Source organism: Prunus avium, chromosome 6 (assembly GCF_965620075.1).
Source record: "Prunus avium chromosome 6, drPruAviu1.hap1.1, whole genome shotgun sequence".
NCBI lineage: Eukaryota > Viridiplantae > Streptophyta > Magnoliopsida > Rosales > Rosaceae > Prunus > Prunus avium.
Window position 1 is genome coordinate 656,752 of NC_142289.1, and position 16,729 is coordinate 673,480.

General features: G+C 38.6%; 3 protein-coding genes across 12 annotated transcripts; 1 reads left to right on the forward strand and 2 right to left on the reverse strand.

The window, feature by feature from the left end:
- Positions 1-2,582: 2,582 nt before the first annotated feature.
- LOC110745045 (ubiquitin hydrolase) lies at positions 2,583-5,106 on the forward strand. 3 transcript variants are annotated; one of them, XM_021945112.2, is made up of 4 exons: positions 2,583-3,349; positions 3,469-3,678; positions 4,278-4,538; positions 4,827-5,106. In XM_021945112.2, the coding sequence occupies exons 1-4, from the start codon at positions 3,344-3,346 to the stop codon at positions 4,875-4,877; spliced, it is 528 nt and encodes a 175-aa protein (XP_021800804.1). In that variant the 5' UTR covers positions 2,583-3,343; the 3' UTR covers positions 4,878-5,106. The 3 variants fall into 3 exon arrangements, with proteins under 3 accessions (XP_021800804.1, XP_021800802.1, XP_021800803.1); XM_021945110.2 differs by having other exon boundaries at positions 2,613-3,349; positions 4,275-4,538; XM_021945111.2 differs by having other exon boundaries at positions 2,617-3,349; positions 3,472-3,678; positions 4,275-4,538.
- Positions 5,107-7,876: 2,770 nt separating this feature from the next.
- Positions 7,877-10,845, reverse strand: LOC110745027 (U-box domain-containing protein 9). Of its 2 annotated transcripts, XM_021945085.2 has the most exons (3): positions 10,261-10,845; positions 9,162-9,226; positions 7,877-9,092 (listed from the first exon to the last, which is right to left on the reverse strand). In XM_021945085.2, exons 1-3 carry the CDS (start codon positions 10,573-10,575, stop codon positions 8,147-8,149), a joined length of 1,326 nt encoding a protein of 441 aa, XP_021800777.1. In that variant the 5' UTR covers positions 10,576-10,845; the 3' UTR covers positions 7,877-8,146. The 2 variants fall into 2 exon arrangements, with proteins under 2 accessions (XP_021800777.1, XP_021800776.1); XM_021945084.2 differs by having other exon boundaries at positions 7,877-9,226; positions 10,261-10,842.
- Positions 10,846-11,508: 663 nt separating this feature from the next.
- LOC110745026 (U11/U12 small nuclear ribonucleoprotein) lies at positions 11,509-16,718 on the reverse strand. 7 transcript variants are annotated; one of them, XR_015836598.1, is made up of 8 exons: positions 16,567-16,718; positions 14,971-16,354; positions 14,165-14,279; positions 13,311-13,418; positions 12,641-13,166; positions 12,428-12,504; positions 11,993-12,324; positions 11,509-11,788 (listed from the first exon to the last, which is right to left on the reverse strand). XR_015836598.1 is itself a non-coding variant. In XM_088255061.1 (7 exons), exons 2-7 carry the CDS (start codon positions 16,305-16,307, stop codon positions 11,753-11,755), a joined length of 2,199 nt encoding a protein of 732 aa, XP_088111187.1. In that variant the 5' UTR covers positions 16,308-16,354; positions 16,567-16,718; the 3' UTR covers positions 11,509-11,752. The 7 variants fall into 7 exon arrangements, 3 of the variants coding, with proteins under 3 accessions (XP_088111187.1, XP_088111186.1, XP_088111185.1); XR_015836596.1 differs by having other exon boundaries at positions 12,428-13,166; positions 14,971-16,330; XR_015836597.1 differs by having other exon boundaries at positions 12,001-12,324; positions 12,428-13,166.
- Between the last annotated feature and the right edge of the window lie 11 nt (positions 16,719-16,729).

Below are 16,729 nucleotides of genomic sequence, written 5' to 3' on the forward strand. Positions count from 1 at the left end.
CCCTTAAATATGTATCGATCGACTCGATCAGACATCCGCACAGGTGACAGATCAGAGAGCCAAAAGGGAGGGACCGCCATGTCAATTAATAATGTTATATCATGAAGTCCATATGAATATGAAAGAAGCAAAGGTGCAAGGACCATGCATTTGCATTGAATTTGCATTGCATGCATGCATATAAAACTGGACTGGACCACATGAAATCTTGGCTATTCACAAAACAAAAGTGGCCTGATTTTGAGGCGCAGGCAGCAATTTGATTCAGTGTTTGAACGGTTTATCGATATATTATTGTGTGAGCTCTGTCGTGTAGCTAGCCTAGCCTAGCCTAGCCTGGCCTAGCCTTGCTTGATGATATAATACTTCCCCGGTCTTTAAATCTGGGAAGCTTGGCTGGTGACATTGAAAACGACCTGACAATCATATGCAATATTGTCCTCTGAAAACTACAAGCCCACATGCAAACCTTCAGATATTCTGGCACGCAGTGCAGATTGATGTTTTCCCACCTTCAACCCCTACAATGCAACTCCTCGTTGCCCCATTCATTAGTTTTCTAAGCAATTATTATAACATAGCTAACAAAGCTAGAATCACATAAATCTATTAAAGACTGAAAGTGACCCTCACTTGTCACTACCAACATGCATCCAAATCTTTGTTCAAAACAAAAAGCATCAAAGTAAAGATTTTTATGGGCTACCCCCTTACATAGTTTTTTGATAGATCTAAGCCCAATAAAAAACCCAAATGATGAAACATCTAGCCCAAAACCTTTTCCTTAGTGGGTCGCTTTTTTGGTTTTGCAGCTGCAGATGTTAAACTCATCTTTTTAGACCATATCATTTTAACCGAAATGTTATTCACACTCTCATTCACGTACAATTTCTCGCTTGTGTTTTTATACCGAAAAAAGCACAACGATTCTTTTTTAGAGTGCTAATAACAACAGTACGAAAGTGTTTTCCTCTTTCCGGCCTGACGACGCCGGAGCAGAAAGTAACTATATTATAGAGTAGAGTTGTAATAAAAGTGAAGACCCTTTATAAACCACACCACTATATGTATGAGGCATTAACGCGTTAGGTGACCATAGAGAGAGAGAGAAAGAAGAGGGCTTTTATTTTAGTGGTCATCCCACCCACGTGAATAGGCTTTGTGTTGTGAAATGTGAATAAATGGGTGAATTGTGGCGTCCTTTTTTATTAACTCATTGGTCGGTTGCTAACGTCGTTTAGCACTGAGACATTTGTCGTTTCTGTCAGCTCAGCTTACGCTGTGCTCTGGAATTATCAATACATGACACTGTTGACTTTTACACACTCACTCACTCCTCGCTTCTTCTTCGTCTTCTATGTTATGGGGCCCACACCCACCCTCCCCGGCCCCCGGCCAGAGCAAAACACGTCTGCTTCCGGTGTGTTAGTCGTGGCATCCTTTCCATGTGCTTGTGCATGACATGAGATTGGTCAACAATATATATACAAGACATTTGCACGATCCCCAAAGCGGTGCCTTGGAGTCAAAGTTATTTAACAATTTCTCCACCGAAACCAACTTCAACGTTGAAAGTTGAAACCATTACCATACTGCTGCTAATAAATTTAAGGCACAACCAAAGAAAGAAGAAGGAAAGAGTCAAAACTTTTACACTCCTCGATTTCCTCCATGCCTTTGCCCCCTCCTTGCGTTCTGCCGCGGTTGACGAACTTTTGTTTTTCTTTCTTTTTGTCCTATAAAATAAGGGGGTTTTTTTTATTTATTTATTAAAAAAATAATCTCTTGCAAAATGGTGCAATGTCATTTGAGGATGTTTTTCAACACTTAATTTTGACTGTAATGTATTAATAATGTTTGTTTTTGCAATCCCAGATTCACAGCAGGCATATATTCACATGAACTTGTGGCATTGGTGGGTGCTGCTGTTCCTGTTTTGGTCTTTTTTTTATTTTATTCACTTGATTCCAACTTCTGGGATTTGACTATCCAATTTCCACTAGCACTGTTGCTTCCTGCAGGGCAGAGCAGAGTTAACCCTAATTGAATATCAGTTTATGGGTCGGTTGAAGCCCAATTACAAATGGGTCTGGGTATTGGGTAAGTCCAAATCCAATCTAACTTACTGCTGTTGCAAATAGTGTATTTGGGTTGTGGTCTTTTTAGCTAGTATCGTTGTTGTTCATGTTATATCGCTGTTCACAATCCACATGATATCTGCTGTTTCAAATGGCAAATACTGTTTGCTGGATTCGGGCTGGGAAGCGGACAAGATCCCAAAATGGTGGGGGTGACTTCTCGAAAAGCGCTTCTTCCCGAAAGTCACTTTTTAGTAGCTAGAATAGAACCACCTCCAACTCCAAAATCCAACTCCAAACAGTAAAGCAAAGCAAGTTTGGCAGCAGACCTACACTACATATATATATATATATATATATATATATATAAATTAATAATTATACTTGGTTGGCAGCCTGGCAGCCTGGCATTATAAATAAAATAAATATTCAAATCCTTTTTCACCTTGGTCACACACGCACAGTCACACCCACCCACCCGTCACCTTTCTCAGATTTCTTTTTCTCCAGGAGAAGAGAAGAGTTGAAAGAAAGAAAGAATTCACATTTCTCATCTTGGGGGGGGGGGACCCCTAGGAATGTGGGGTCCACCTACCAGTCTACTGCGTGGACCGAGGAAAACCCATCTTTTAATCAGGGGCATGGTGGCAATGTGGCATTTCCAGACTGAGGAGTTGGATAAACATCGTCAACCACCGCAAAGCAATCCAAAAGTAGCTTTAACTCTCTCTCCATATACAGTATACTTACTTACTATAGTGTAGTTGCTGCTGCTGCTGCTGCAAACTGTAAACATATATTGCAGAGGCAACAGTGCCCATCTCCCTAAAACAAGGCTCCTTCATTACTGCCTTTTTTCTCCCCTTGCCTATGACTAGGACATCTAATTCTAAGCTGTCTTTCTTTGTTCAGACTCGGAGCCTGTGCTGCTACTAGTACTGTGTATGTATGTATGTATGTATATGCTATAAAACTAGTAGCAGCAAGGACCAAGATTTGAAGATCATCTCTCTCTCTTTTTCCTAGATTCTCTCTCTTTAACTCTGACCAGAATTTATATCCTCTCTGAGCCTGAGCCCCCTCTCAGGAATCACCCCAGACACAGGCCCCTCTTTTACCTTTTTGCTCCATTCCCCTCCCTCCCCTTTAATTTCCTCCAACCTTTCTCCCTACTTTTCCATTCAAAAATATCCCACCTTTATTTATTGGCATTTTCTGCAAAAACCCGTGTTCACAACAACACAACCCAACCCACAAACAAAACAATGGATGTAAGTTCTTCTCCATACCATCAATGGCTTTCCTCTTTTTTTTTTTAATTATTATTTGGTTTTAATGTTTGTTTCATGGTTGAATTTATTGGGTTGTGAATATATGGTGATCTGATCAGCAGGACTACTATAAAAGGAGTGGTCAAATACCGGCATTTGGAGACTGGGATTATGCAAACGAGCTGCCAATCACCCAGTATTTCGAGTGCGCAAGACAGGCCGGTTTGATCAGATTCAGCTCTTCCTCTGGTGAAAGTGCTGATGCCTACGTGCGTCCTGCTGACTTGTATGCTGTTAATCATCTCAACAAGCCTAAACCCTCTCGAAAGGTTCTGCCTTTAATCTCCATTCAACTTTCTTTTTTACTTTCTGCTTTTTCTACTTTGTCTTGTTTTCATTCATTCCCATTGCATTTGCATGTTTAGTGTGCTGCGGATATTTGCCGTACAAAAAGGATATATCTTTCATTCAATCCAAAATTAGAGAACAATATTTCATTTCGGGGCTAATTAATTTCACCTATGACCCAAACTGAGCTAGCTTCTCTGTCTCTAGGGAGGTAGGCCTCTTTTTATTCTTTGAATTAATGTGAAGATAGACTGATTTAAATGGCCAAAATTACCCAGTTTCAAGAGCATCCGCAAATGTCTCATCTTATTGCACCTACATTACAGTAGTTTAGAATCTCAGCCTTGTTACCAAAAATCAAGTGCTGGTGGTAGTGGTGGTTGATTATGATGATTATGAGACTAAGATTTTAGTTGACACATTATTTATGAAAATATATTGATTTTCTTGGTGACCAAACAAAGAAACAAGTATTAATGTGATCGAGAGAAAGCAGTTGATTGATGATATATAAATTAGAATGATGAGATGGACAAGTGTGAATTTTTGACAATGCTGTTTTGGGAAAATATTGCAGCAGCAGGCAGCAACAAGAGTAGGGACGAGGGAAAAGCGAGGCCCGCGTGCGCATGTCATGGAGCAAAAGAAGCAGCAAGCTAAGGTCTGTGACGTGACGCAACCGCCAACTAAACACTACGAATATCAAGTTCAACAATCAAATCGCACTCGCTCGAACGACGCCGTTCCGAGAGTACCCCCTCGTTTCCCCACTAGGCCTCCAAAGCCTGTGGACGAAGATCTCTACAAAATCCCCCCTGAGCTTCTCCATAAGACCAAGCGGGTGTGTGTTGTGTCTTTCTTCTTCTCTTCTTATATATTATTTTTTTATTTTTCCTCAAATTTAGTAAGTCAAAAAAGTGTGATGCATGCATTCTCTTTCTCACCAAAAAAGAAGAAAAAAAAAGAAGATGTGAGTTTGATGCGTGCACTGAGTTTGATATCATGATGGCCTCGAGAGCGCTCTTAATTTCAAACCCATTATGGACTCTTATCTATGATGTGACATCATACTAACTCTGTCTTTTGATGTTTTTCAACACTCTTGACTTTATATGTTTTGTTTTTGTAGAAGAAAATGCTGGGATTGCTTTGTTGCTTGGTGCCAGCATGTGCTTCATGAATCTGGGATATCCATCTCTCTCTCTCTCTCTCTCTCTCTCTCATCACTGCTCTACCTCATACAAATCCTACTGCAAACGAAAGCTGATCTCATTCTCATCAGTGCTATCTGTCTGTCTGTCTGTGTGTTTGTTGTTTTTCCTCAACATGTGTGTCTTGTACTTGTATTGTATGAGATGAGATGAGATGGAACCAAGCTATGAAATGATATCAAAATTAGATTCTCAGTTTCCCTTTTCTTCACAATTTTGTTATCTAATGCCATAAATTAAAAAAATTGAAGAAGATATGGAAATTGAGAGAAACAAGTTGGAAATAATTGAAGGAAAGCCAGACTGTTACATTTAATCATTAGTCCCGGAATGGACCCTCTTGCCTTCCCACCCACCCCTCCAATCCAACTGGTACTTAGTCTGCTCTGCAGAGTCGAGTCAAGTCATTTGTTTTTGCTTTAATTATTCTAGTGTTGTTCGGACTTTTATCTATCTACCCATTTTAAGTTTTGGGCCTTTCAGGAGATTTCCAGACCCCAAAAAAGAGTTGGGCTTCTTTTTCTTTATCTTGCGTTTGCTTCTGCTTCCAAATATCTTGACTTTCTGCCCATCTTCAATTATTATTGTTAGTTACTGAAGCAATGTCTGCGTTGGTCCACCACTATCATGCCTCCCTCAGATGGGTGCTCAACTTGCGGACAAGAAAGCACTTGAAAAAGCTCAAAAATAAGAATATTCTTCGGTTGAGTTGAGCCACTCTTTCGGTTGTGTCTCTGGTTTTTGCATGCAACAGCAGCACCACCAGTCCCCAGTTTGTTTCTTTTCCAAAAGTCCATATTTTGGGTCAGGAAAAGGAGAAGAAGAAGAAGACTCTGCGCAAAACAAGGGATCTAAAATTTCGATGCCCGCTGATTTTGGACTTTCATTATCATAAACATTCTTTAAGCAGAGAATAAAGTTGTATTAAACATTTTCACGATCTTCTTCTTTAAGGCATTGCCAATTTGCCATTACATTACTTGTCAAACTCAAAAAGTGCTTCTCTCTCTCTCTCTCTTCTCTCTCTCTCTCTCTCTCTCTCTCTCTCACCACAACACCCCTTATATCTTTGGACCACTCAACCGAAAGCAAATAATAATAGAAACTAGAAATGAAGAAACTTTGAAACTTTGTACATGGTTCTTCAGTGGTTCAGTGGTTCAGAAGAGACAGACCAAAAAACAAATAATATATCTATCTATTCAAATGAAATTGAAGCCATTCGGGTTTCCAAATATCATGGTGAAATTATATTCCTCCGTCCTCTCTTTTTAGTACGAAAATATTCAGATTCTTCATACATGCTTGTGTTTTTTTAATAAATTTTTTTCAGCAAAGTTGGGATGGGATGGGACCAGCAAATGACACAAGATGAGTTGTCCTGTTTATATATCCAAAGTGACTTTGTGTTTTATAATGTCTTCTAGTGAAGTGTTTTTTGTGTGCATTGTCCGATGTGTAAGATTTTATATTTTCTTTTTATTTGTACAACAATCTAATAAGAAACCTAAACTTTATCGACCAGTGAAAGCCTATCTGCCATCAGAATTGGATTCTGATGTTCACCACTGTCATGTCATGACATGAACATTGTGCATTTTGTACTGTCTTTCAAATTCATGGCTCCTAAAAGTAATTCTATTGAGTGAATAAATATATATATATATATATATATGGAAAATGTTAGGCTTACCATAATTTTCATACCACATTTGTACCACCTCTCTAATAGAGATGGGCCCCGTTATATTAGTGGGCTCCATTTCTATTAGAGATGTGGTACAAATGTGGTATGAAAATTGTGGTAAGCCTAGCATTACCCTATATATATATACATTCTCCTTCTATTGAAGGATTCCTTAAATAATTTTATTTGAGGGACATCATTTAGGATACTCTACTTTTTTTTTTTCCAACAATCCAAACTATCTATTTTTTTAAGTCTACATTCATAGATCATCCCTGCAAAAAATTAGACAAATTGGAAAATATTTCGACATCCAATTGTATTCTACAAAATTAATAAAAACGGTGCTTCAAGAAAGTACTAAAATTTCAATAACACAATTGAGTGGTCAAACGATATCGGATTCAAGTGATTTTTTTTAAGAGATGATCTTTGAATGATTATTTAAAACATAGACAGTTTGGATTAGTGAAATACAATGTGAAATGGGCCCTACAAAAGTGTCCCTCACTTATTTGAGGAATCCCTTAATGGAAGCTCTATGTATATATATAGCCTAGCCATTGAAGATAGGAAGGGACAACAAGTTATGGAAAAGTTGATATTTGTTAATGATCAAGCAACAAGTAACAACTTGTTAATTAATAAACAATGTTTATGAATAAGTAATCCTAGTTCTTAATTAATAAAAAATCATGCTGATAGGTGTTTTGTATTTCATTAATTCAAATAGTCTATTTCGTATATATGGCAGCTTCCTTTCACTTTCACTAGGTGTTAAATTAAATTATTCTAAAAAGTAGTTCACCTACCGTCAAGTAAAAAGTTCATTGCAGATTTTATGAATTCTTCTTTTTCGCTGAAGGAAATATTATTAAAAAATGTTGAGAAAGGTATGTTATTGGAATGACGAGTCAGAGGCAGGCATGAAATACTAGATTTCAGCATCAGTCTGCGCTTAATTTGCCCTTTTTCCTTCTTTTATAATTAAAGTTGTAAATCTTATGGCGCCGTCCAAATATGTCATTATCAAGCTTTATAATTCTGGTTTAGTACTTTATCCACTGCTTAACTGGTGTATTAAATCAAGTTCAGCAATTTGGTGGTCAGCCTTGCCGACACTCTTTAAACAAAACAATGGACTCGAGACCCTGCAGGCCACAGGTCCTGTAATTCAGGAAAGCCAAGTATGATCATCATTAATTCAATCAAATAATCCAAATCAAACTACATATGTTGGCATTTCAAACACAGCTGGCACAAACTGGACAAGTCAGAAAATAGAAAAATATACCGGTTATGAATTCTTTTGTGACCAAAGAGAGGTGAAGTTTCAATGACCTTTACAAGTCTATAAGCCTGAAATGGACTAAAACTTGCCTAGGAGATCAACTCAAGTAATGTGTACAAATCTGTGAAGCTTTTTTTTTTTGGTTTGTACAGGTAATGGAGTATGTATAGTGACCAAATATAGAAAGGACATTTACATGGGTGATGGGATGATACCTTTTGGGGGAAGAGAGAAAAACAAGACGAAAAGTTTCATTTCCATCAAGCAGTGTGCGTTATTGAGCCAGTCTTATTCAGCCTATCAAGAATTCCACTGGCCTTTCTCTTGGCCCTCGAAGTCCCGGTCCGTGCAAGTCTGGAAACTGTACCATTGGCCATTTCCTCTTCCTTAATTTCCTTCAATTTGGTCCGATCAGCAAAGCAGATGGTGTAAAGGATTGCAATACAATTCTCCTTGTTGTGCTCACAATCGCTCTCCCTTATGATGCCAAACAAGCAAGATACAGTGCCAAGCTCGCACATTTCCTGAACAGCCTTCTGATGGCTAGAAAGCATAGCAAGTATAGCCAACAACTCCGCAACTAACACGCGATCCATTATCTTCTGCAGAATTACCCTGACTGCTCCAGCATTGATGGCCCTTCCTTTATTTTCAAGAACACTACACAAGCTGAATATGGCTGAAGCAACATCTTTCATGGCCAGTGGATGCCCCTCATCTAAAAGGGCAATCAAAGGATTGAGAGCACCAGACGTTCCTATAATAATCTTGTTGGAATCAATGGCTGCTAATGTGAAGAAAGTTGCAGCAGCATTGCTTTTTGTTTGAATGGTTCCAGATATTAAGGATTCAATAAGCAGAGGGATGACCAAGGGATGCTCTGCAACCAATCTTTTGTTATTATCATGAATTGAAAGGTTTAGTAGTGTTGTGATCAAATCTTCTTGAAGATCAGGATCAGTATCAGCCTGGCCCGGTGAAAGTGGACTGAGCAATTGAGGAATGGTCTCAATAGACTCACCAAAAAGTGCCCGAAATGGTGAACTTCGCTTTGTTAGCAGTCGAAGCTCTTTTGCTGCTTCTTTCTGATCAGATAGGGATGATGACATCTTCTGAAGCAATGAATTTAGATATCCTCGGTCTGCATTGGTGACAACTTCCTCATCAATATCCTGAACAGGTTTTGGAAGCTCCATTCCATGCTCCCTGCACCATTGTGAAATCATTTCTTGAACCAGATGATTAGGGGTAAGGACAGTATGAGAGAGGACTTGCTTTGTTTGAGGGCATGTTCGGTTGCCTTCATTCAACCACCTCTGGATGAATGGCCGGTCATAAGTCTGTAATCCAATAAAAATATGTAATACAGTGAGTCTGCAGTTCATTTAGAGAAGTAGAAATTATAAGAAACTGCATGAACTCAAGGTGAGATTTCAAATGATACTACCATAATTGTAGCACAAAGGCAGCGGTGATCTGATCCTAAATAATTCATAAATGCAACAAAATGTGATGCGTAGTTAGTTGTTCTATATCGACTTTGCAGTGTCAGCACCTACCAAAATTGGGCTGTGCTGTGAAAGATAGCAAAAACCTCATCGATTCCTCTCGCTCTTTATGAAGTTTACTTTTTCATGAACAAATAACTCATTAAGGGTTGGCAGGACTTAGGAAACCCAGCTGTCATACGGGGTTTGAGACATACATCTAGATTTTATTATCACAGTTCACCTTAGAAGTTCAGTTCAAGCAAAAATCCCTATTTAATCAATGAAAGCAAATCAAAGAATGACTACAGGTTTTTTTTCCCGATGTAGTCGTTATCAAACAACTTTCTTCTTCTCCAATTATTATGGAGGATGACAACATGTGAATTACTGACAAGATTCTTTTAAACTTAGAAAACTCTTGAGATCAAACATAATCTCCAAAAAGGTCCTCTGCAATGAAACGAAGGGAAAAAGGAATCACAGAACACAATGAAAAAGAAAAACCACAGAACAAATTATTAAAGTTAACCCGACTGTCCATTTGTTAGTGTGGAATTGGGGTTCTGAAGCTTGGAAACACAATTCAAGTCTGGTCTTGAAAGATTAAGCAGAAATACAAGAACCAAAAAATTCTTCAAAACCCAACTCCAAAAGTATTCAGAATTGATGATATTGATACCAAAGAAAGAGGAAAAAAGACGCAAAGCCCAAGATTAACAATAATCAAAATCTCCAACCCATGAAATTCTTGCATGCATATTCAAATTGGCCAGGAACTCATCAAAATCCAAATAGCGGCAAAGAAAATTCAAGATAAATCGAAAATGAAAGAAATATACACACGAAGAAATCACAGGGAGATAAAAAAGAAAAGAAATTGTAACCTGTCCAGTGGCCAAGACAACAGGGTCCTTCATGAGTTCTCCAGAGATGGGACATCTGAAGTCTTCAGGAACATCAAGAAGATTGCCATGGCCATCAAGTTTGAACGACAGAGACTTTTTTAGCTTCAAGCCTTTCAAAGAAGACAAGGCTCTGATAGCCTCATCAGCAGTCTCAACCCTATAGTCATCTTCATCAACAATGGCCTTGACCAGTCTCTCTAACTGCTTCTTTATCTCCATGGCCTTTGCTGCCACCATAAACGAGTCACTCTCAGTCTCAGTCTCAGTCTCCTCCAAGACACCTGCCCTGGCCATTTGCGAAAGACAAAACAAGAAGAAAAATGGAGATCAGGGTTGCTGATTATTTTGGGTTCAGATGAATGGGTTTGTCAAAGAGAAACAAACGTCGAGAATTGTGGGCTGCTTCATCATCTGTCAGAGAGAGAGAGAGAGAGAGAGAGAGGCCCAGAGCCAGAGCACTGAGAGAGAGCAGCAGAGTGTGTCTCTACCTATACTCTGTTTCTTTTTCTCTTTCTTCCTTGAGAATTTTTTGTTTTCTGTGTGTGTGACTCTGAAGAAATATGACACGCAAAATTCCGTTTCAAACCGGCACATGTTGTAAAAGTAGTCCTCCTAACAATATGTACTCTGTCAGTGAGTGATTAACTCACCAGGTGTGGTTGGTATCTACCATCAACTGTTTGCCAAAAGGAAATTATACAACTTTATTAGGGCTCAATTGGTAACTTTGCATAACTTCTGTATCTTTAATTATTTTATTTTATTTTTTCATGTAACTTTTGTTTAGATGATGAACTAAGATGTATGAATTATTTATTTAATGGAAACTAATTTTACTCTCACCAAATATATGAATGTTTGAATAAATCACCCTACCCATGATGTAAATCTTTCAAAGTTTTGGAAATTCATCTCCATATTCTGCAACGTATCTGTATCCATTTAATAAATAAAAAAGAAGAAGTCTGTTTTGTATACTCTATTGAAAACACACTTTAGTCATACCCACACAAAAAAATAATGAAAAAAATGAAAAAGACGAACAGGTTACAACTATTCAGTTCTTTTGAAAATACAAAGTGAAACCACTCTGTTCTTTGTGCCTCATTTAAAGGTTTCCATTAAAAAAAAGAAATGTGAAACTCGTGGTTAAACTGATAAATAAATCTAAACTAAACCTAACCTTGGTAACAACCATAAAACAACTTTTTAGGAGAACCGGGTGGGTGTTAGTAAGTATCAACCATCTTTATTGTTGTTTATCTGGATGTTTACATGACAAACATTCTTCTTCCATCAGCATATTGCAATGGGGTAAAAAGAAGCTAGGAGTTACATATGCACTTCCTCAGATTTGTATAAACTCATAGGAATCATAACAGAACTGCATTATATGAGCAAAAACTGTTACATCGAAATAACAGTCAAAGTGCCGGTACCATGCTTCATCCGCAATCCTTCATGAACTTCTTTAGCATTCTACCAGAAGCTGTGGGAATTCTCGTATCTACAAGCAAAGGGTCAAGCCTATAAGAAAATTCAACCATGACAGGTATTGCTGTATACTATAAAACCAGAGTAGAAAGCAAGTTATTCAACTACAAAAAGAGGAACCAGGGGAGGGAGACGGAGATGAAAGCTTCCCAAATGAAAATGACAATGATTATAAATTCTATATAATGATGATATGCTCTGCAATCCAACAACAAACCTGTTTACCCTTATTTGCATATTGAGATCTTGTACTGTGGCCTCTCTAAGCCAATGACCTTGCTCTCCTTCCGTAAGGATTTATATTATTTTGGACACATTAGGCTTTAATGCAAAGAAACAGAGAACAGGATATCAGTGTCAACTGATACCATGATGCTAATTGATGCGGGTAAAAAATCATGATGACTATGGGAATAATCAGTACGAGCAATGTTTTGTTATATTCAGAACGAGAATGAGGGAAGAAATTTAAATAATAATAAAAAAAGTCAAGGATACAAAAGGAGGATACAGATGAAGTTAAAATTGTTGAAGCCTGATGACTTCGTGCTGCAAAAATTTTTCAATAAACCATGTCACAAAGAAAAGGTCACTTTCGAATTCAGGTATGAGCGTAATACAAGTACATAGAAGAAATCAAAGAATAACTTACCCATTTCGCACTCAGATTTCTAATGGTAGTCAGGACTTTTCTCCTTTTCAGAATATCTGCCCGCTCTAGCATATTTTCTGTTAGTAGAAAGATCCTCTTCATATATGTCATGAGATATTAAAGGATCATATCTATCCTCAAAAGTATTTTGTACCACAGAGTTTGAACTATGATTCTCATATAACCTATCCCTTCTAACTTTTGAATTCTCACCCGAATTCAACTGAGAAGATGATCTATTATCACGATACTTGGATATGCTAGAAGATGACCGACTGATTTCACGGTGCTTGGTCTTTCTCACCTCCAGATCATCTCGTTCCCTGTGATGACGAGTCTGTCCGTGTGACCATCCAGGATTTCTGCGACTCTCTGGACTTCTGGAATGTTTCACCATATCACGTCTGTCCCTACCGTCACTTCTATGATCTTCTAGATAGTGATGGTGTTCCTGAAGACTCCGTCTTGGTTTTTCGCTACCTTTAGCAGAAGCATCCCTGGATGTTGCAGAATCAATAGCATAATAACTAGAATGAGACTGTTTCCTGCTACGACTTGGGCTACATCCCGCTGTGTCATAATTGCTTTTTGTTGGCTTTTCAGCATCGGTGGTGATTTCAGGAGCTGATGGTAGTTCAAATGGAAAGCTCCCTTCCCCTTCATTTCCTTTCTCAAAGCACCCAATCCCGCCAGCTTGCTTGATTTCCTCCATGTACTCCTCTATAATATCCCTCATAACCTTTGGAAAATATAAAAGTAAATATCAACTGTTGATAAAATAATAAAGGGGGGGAAACTGTTGGCATCCATGCTTCAACAGGGAAAATATGTTGGTGTGATTTTTCTTTAGTTGCAAAAGTAAAATTATAAACCTAAGCCTTACCTGCAAAGTTGTTCGCTTCACCTTTTTTCCACGATATGACATTCTTCGTCTTTTGTAGTCTCTTTCTTCTGCCAATAACTCCTCTCTAGTCTTAGTCTTGTTTGTTTCCTTGTGTACAACCAACAAAGAAGAAAGAATTTGTGAGATTTAAGAATGAAAACGACCTGTCCACTTTATAACCAAACTTATTTCTAAGAAGTTAGATACAAGATAACGATCTGATTACAGCATCATATAATCAAGCATGAAGAACCAAATTACAGGAATTTCAGGCTATCACTAGGTTCATTCTTCAGCTAATTACAGCCATACTGTAAATGCACTTACCACTACAAGAGACAAGATCTTCAATCATGATGAGATAATTCCCTCTACTGCTTCAATTATTTCAGATCTCTCTGCGAACCATTTACTTAATCTAAAATGGCAAGAAAGAGTCCTAAAACCCCAGCAGGCTTAGTCAAGTATCCGCATCCATTTCACATGTATATAGGCAAGTTGTGAGATTTAAGGCTACACTTATGTTCCCTTCCTTTACATTCAAAGTGTTCTTAGTCTTAAATTTGTACGTTTTGCTATCTTTACAAACAGGAATTGCATCTCTTGGCACTTTCTGAAAAACTTATATATTTACTGAGACAGAGACAGAGTGAGAGAGTAAAGGTAGGAAACCACTATGAAGTAGAGATTAAATCAAGTTCAAAAAGAAATTGACTATAATGTAGTAGTTTCCGGTTAGAAACCAATTTCTGCAAACTCGAAAATATGTAATTAGCCTACAAGTTCCCACTAGAGAGGAATACAATTATCATGTCCCTGTTAATTTGTCTAGGAATAATGCTATTATCTGGTACCTGGTTACATGATTGCTGCCGAGGGAGCCCATCATGGTCAATAATAGGTCTATACTGACATCGGTTTTTCCGCTCCTCATCAGCTCTCTGTGACACATATTCATGATCAACCATCCTGCAAGTAAAGAGAGAACATGAGAAACTTATTAAGCAACACAAAAATCAGTATATATGTCAAACAATGTAAGTGACATGACAACTTAGTTGGAACAAATGTTGACAAAGAGACAGTTTGCTCCAAACTACAAAGTATCGGCTGGTTTACAAAAGCTTTATATGGAGATTTATAACAGTGGCAGATCCCTGCCCTTTTCAATTACTAATGCTTCTTATAAAGCCCTTTGTTTAATATCTGTTTCTATTGACCTCCCTTAGTTTTTGGTGGGTGTTGGCTAAGTGTATGTTCTTCCCATTATTGCAATATACCCTTTGAGACATCCAGAAATCTTGTTTACATGCAACAGAAACAAATGCTGGAGTGCCTAAGGACACCATTCAGAAGGATTTGGAGACAAAATTAAAGACAAGACAGATCTGCGATCATAAGTGGAGAAGATATAAGATGAGGGCCACCAATACCAACAGTCAACATGTTAACCCATATATGAATTTAGGGTGCATGAGCAGTGATATATTTACTTTTAGATTGACAAGCATAAAACCTTGACAAAGTTTAATTAAGGGAGCATTTTCAATTAACGCATTTCCTTTTTTCTTTTCCTTTTCTTTTATAAAAGTTATATGCTTCAACTAGATTTTCAACAGGCTAAAAGTAAACCTGAAAGAAATTGAGCACAGTGGCATACCGTTGATATCTAGTAAAGGTTTGTGAAACCCGTTGTGCCTTAAGTTTTTCTTCTAGCAAGAACCTCTCATGCAATGCTGCAACGGCTGTTGCAACCTGGGACACAAATACCACCCTACTGATAATGTTTTCCTTCACCATGCTATTCCCTCCACCATCTGTACTTAGTGGTTTCATAACTTCAGCATCCCTAACACCACTGCCATTGGCATCCAAATTCAACGAACCCTCTTCTAAAGCAGGATACTCTGTCACCTGTTGCTCCAATGGGAAAGTTAAGGAGCCCAGTCCAGCATCTAATAAGCATTTCTTAAGGACGTTTATGACAAATAATTTCCCATTCTGTGCACCATACAGTATGGAAAGCTGAGAGCCTAGCCACATCAAAGCTTGAACCAAAGTGGGACACTCAAAATGTGTACTCTCTGGATCTCCTTCCTTTATCTTACTTAAAGCTTCCCTTAAAATAGCCTTCAAGCACAGCCTGGAAAGCAAAACTATATGATCCTTCATGGCCACATCAATCACAACGCCATATTGTGGTGAATTTGCAATTATCCATGTACCTACATCATACTCTTTAACCACACCCAACCCCAAAATGGCACAAAGAACTCGGTACGAGTACGTAAAAGGAAACTCATTCCAGCCCTCAACTTCGGTTTTAATAGCCCACAACTCAGATGGAAGAATTCTACACCACTCTTTCTCAAAATCCATAATTTCTCTCTCTCCTCTACCGATAAAATTTTCACACTCAACAGACAAAATCAATGGAAGTGAAAACATTCTGTTGACACCATCCAGACCAGAAAAGTTAACAACACCAGGGCAGTCACTGTAGAAGAAATTTGAGCCAAAATCTGCATAATAATCCTCCAAAGACAAGCACAGGTCAGCCTCTGAGCCATGACGAGTTTGGAGAAAACTTTTTTCAGTTTGAGATTGGTCAGAGGATTTGAGAGTTTTGGGGTAATTGAGGTGCGGGAGAGGGTGAGGATGAGATGGGCAGTGGAGGGAGTGGGAGAAAAGGGAGTGAGGGTGCACACGGTGGTGGGGGTTGAAAGGGCAGGGGATGAGGGAACTCTGGGGGTTGTCATAATTTGGGTTTTGGAGAGGGAGGAGAGCAGAAAGTGAGTCAAGGGTCTGGTAAGAGTCGCGAACGAGGGTATCGAGAGATGAGATTGTGGTAGAAAGGTCAGGAGGAGGCAAAGGAGGAGTGGGGATTGCAGGTTGTGTGTTTTGTGGCTGAGAGTGGAAGAAGTTGGGGTTAGGATTAGGATTTGAGGGAATGAGAGTGAAGGATGGGTGGGCAAATTGAGCAGGAGGACGGTTCATGGCAGATTCTAACAAAGCTCCACCTTCAAAATTGACAAAATTTCCGTCTGATACAATACAAAAACAGGGGTCAGAAGTTCCTAACAAGATCTCAGTAATTTCATTACTTTTTTTTTGTTAGGTTGCTATTAAACCACAATCTCAGTAAATATTTCACCAACCATTGTCAAAACAAATCTTAGCTTGTTTTACGACCCTAGAAAGCTAACGACAGTGTCTTTTAGCTTTACAAGTTCAACTGAGACAGAGAGAGAGTTACCCGATGCTGAATCTACTGCGACGTCGTTTGCTTCGTTCCAGCTTGAAAGAAGCGAGAGCTGAGAGGCGGGCAGTACCGCGGTAATGCAATGAGGCAGATTTGCAGGGCCTTCCGTTTTCTTTTTTATTTGGACGTTGGAAGGTTGAAGAACACCAGTCGACGA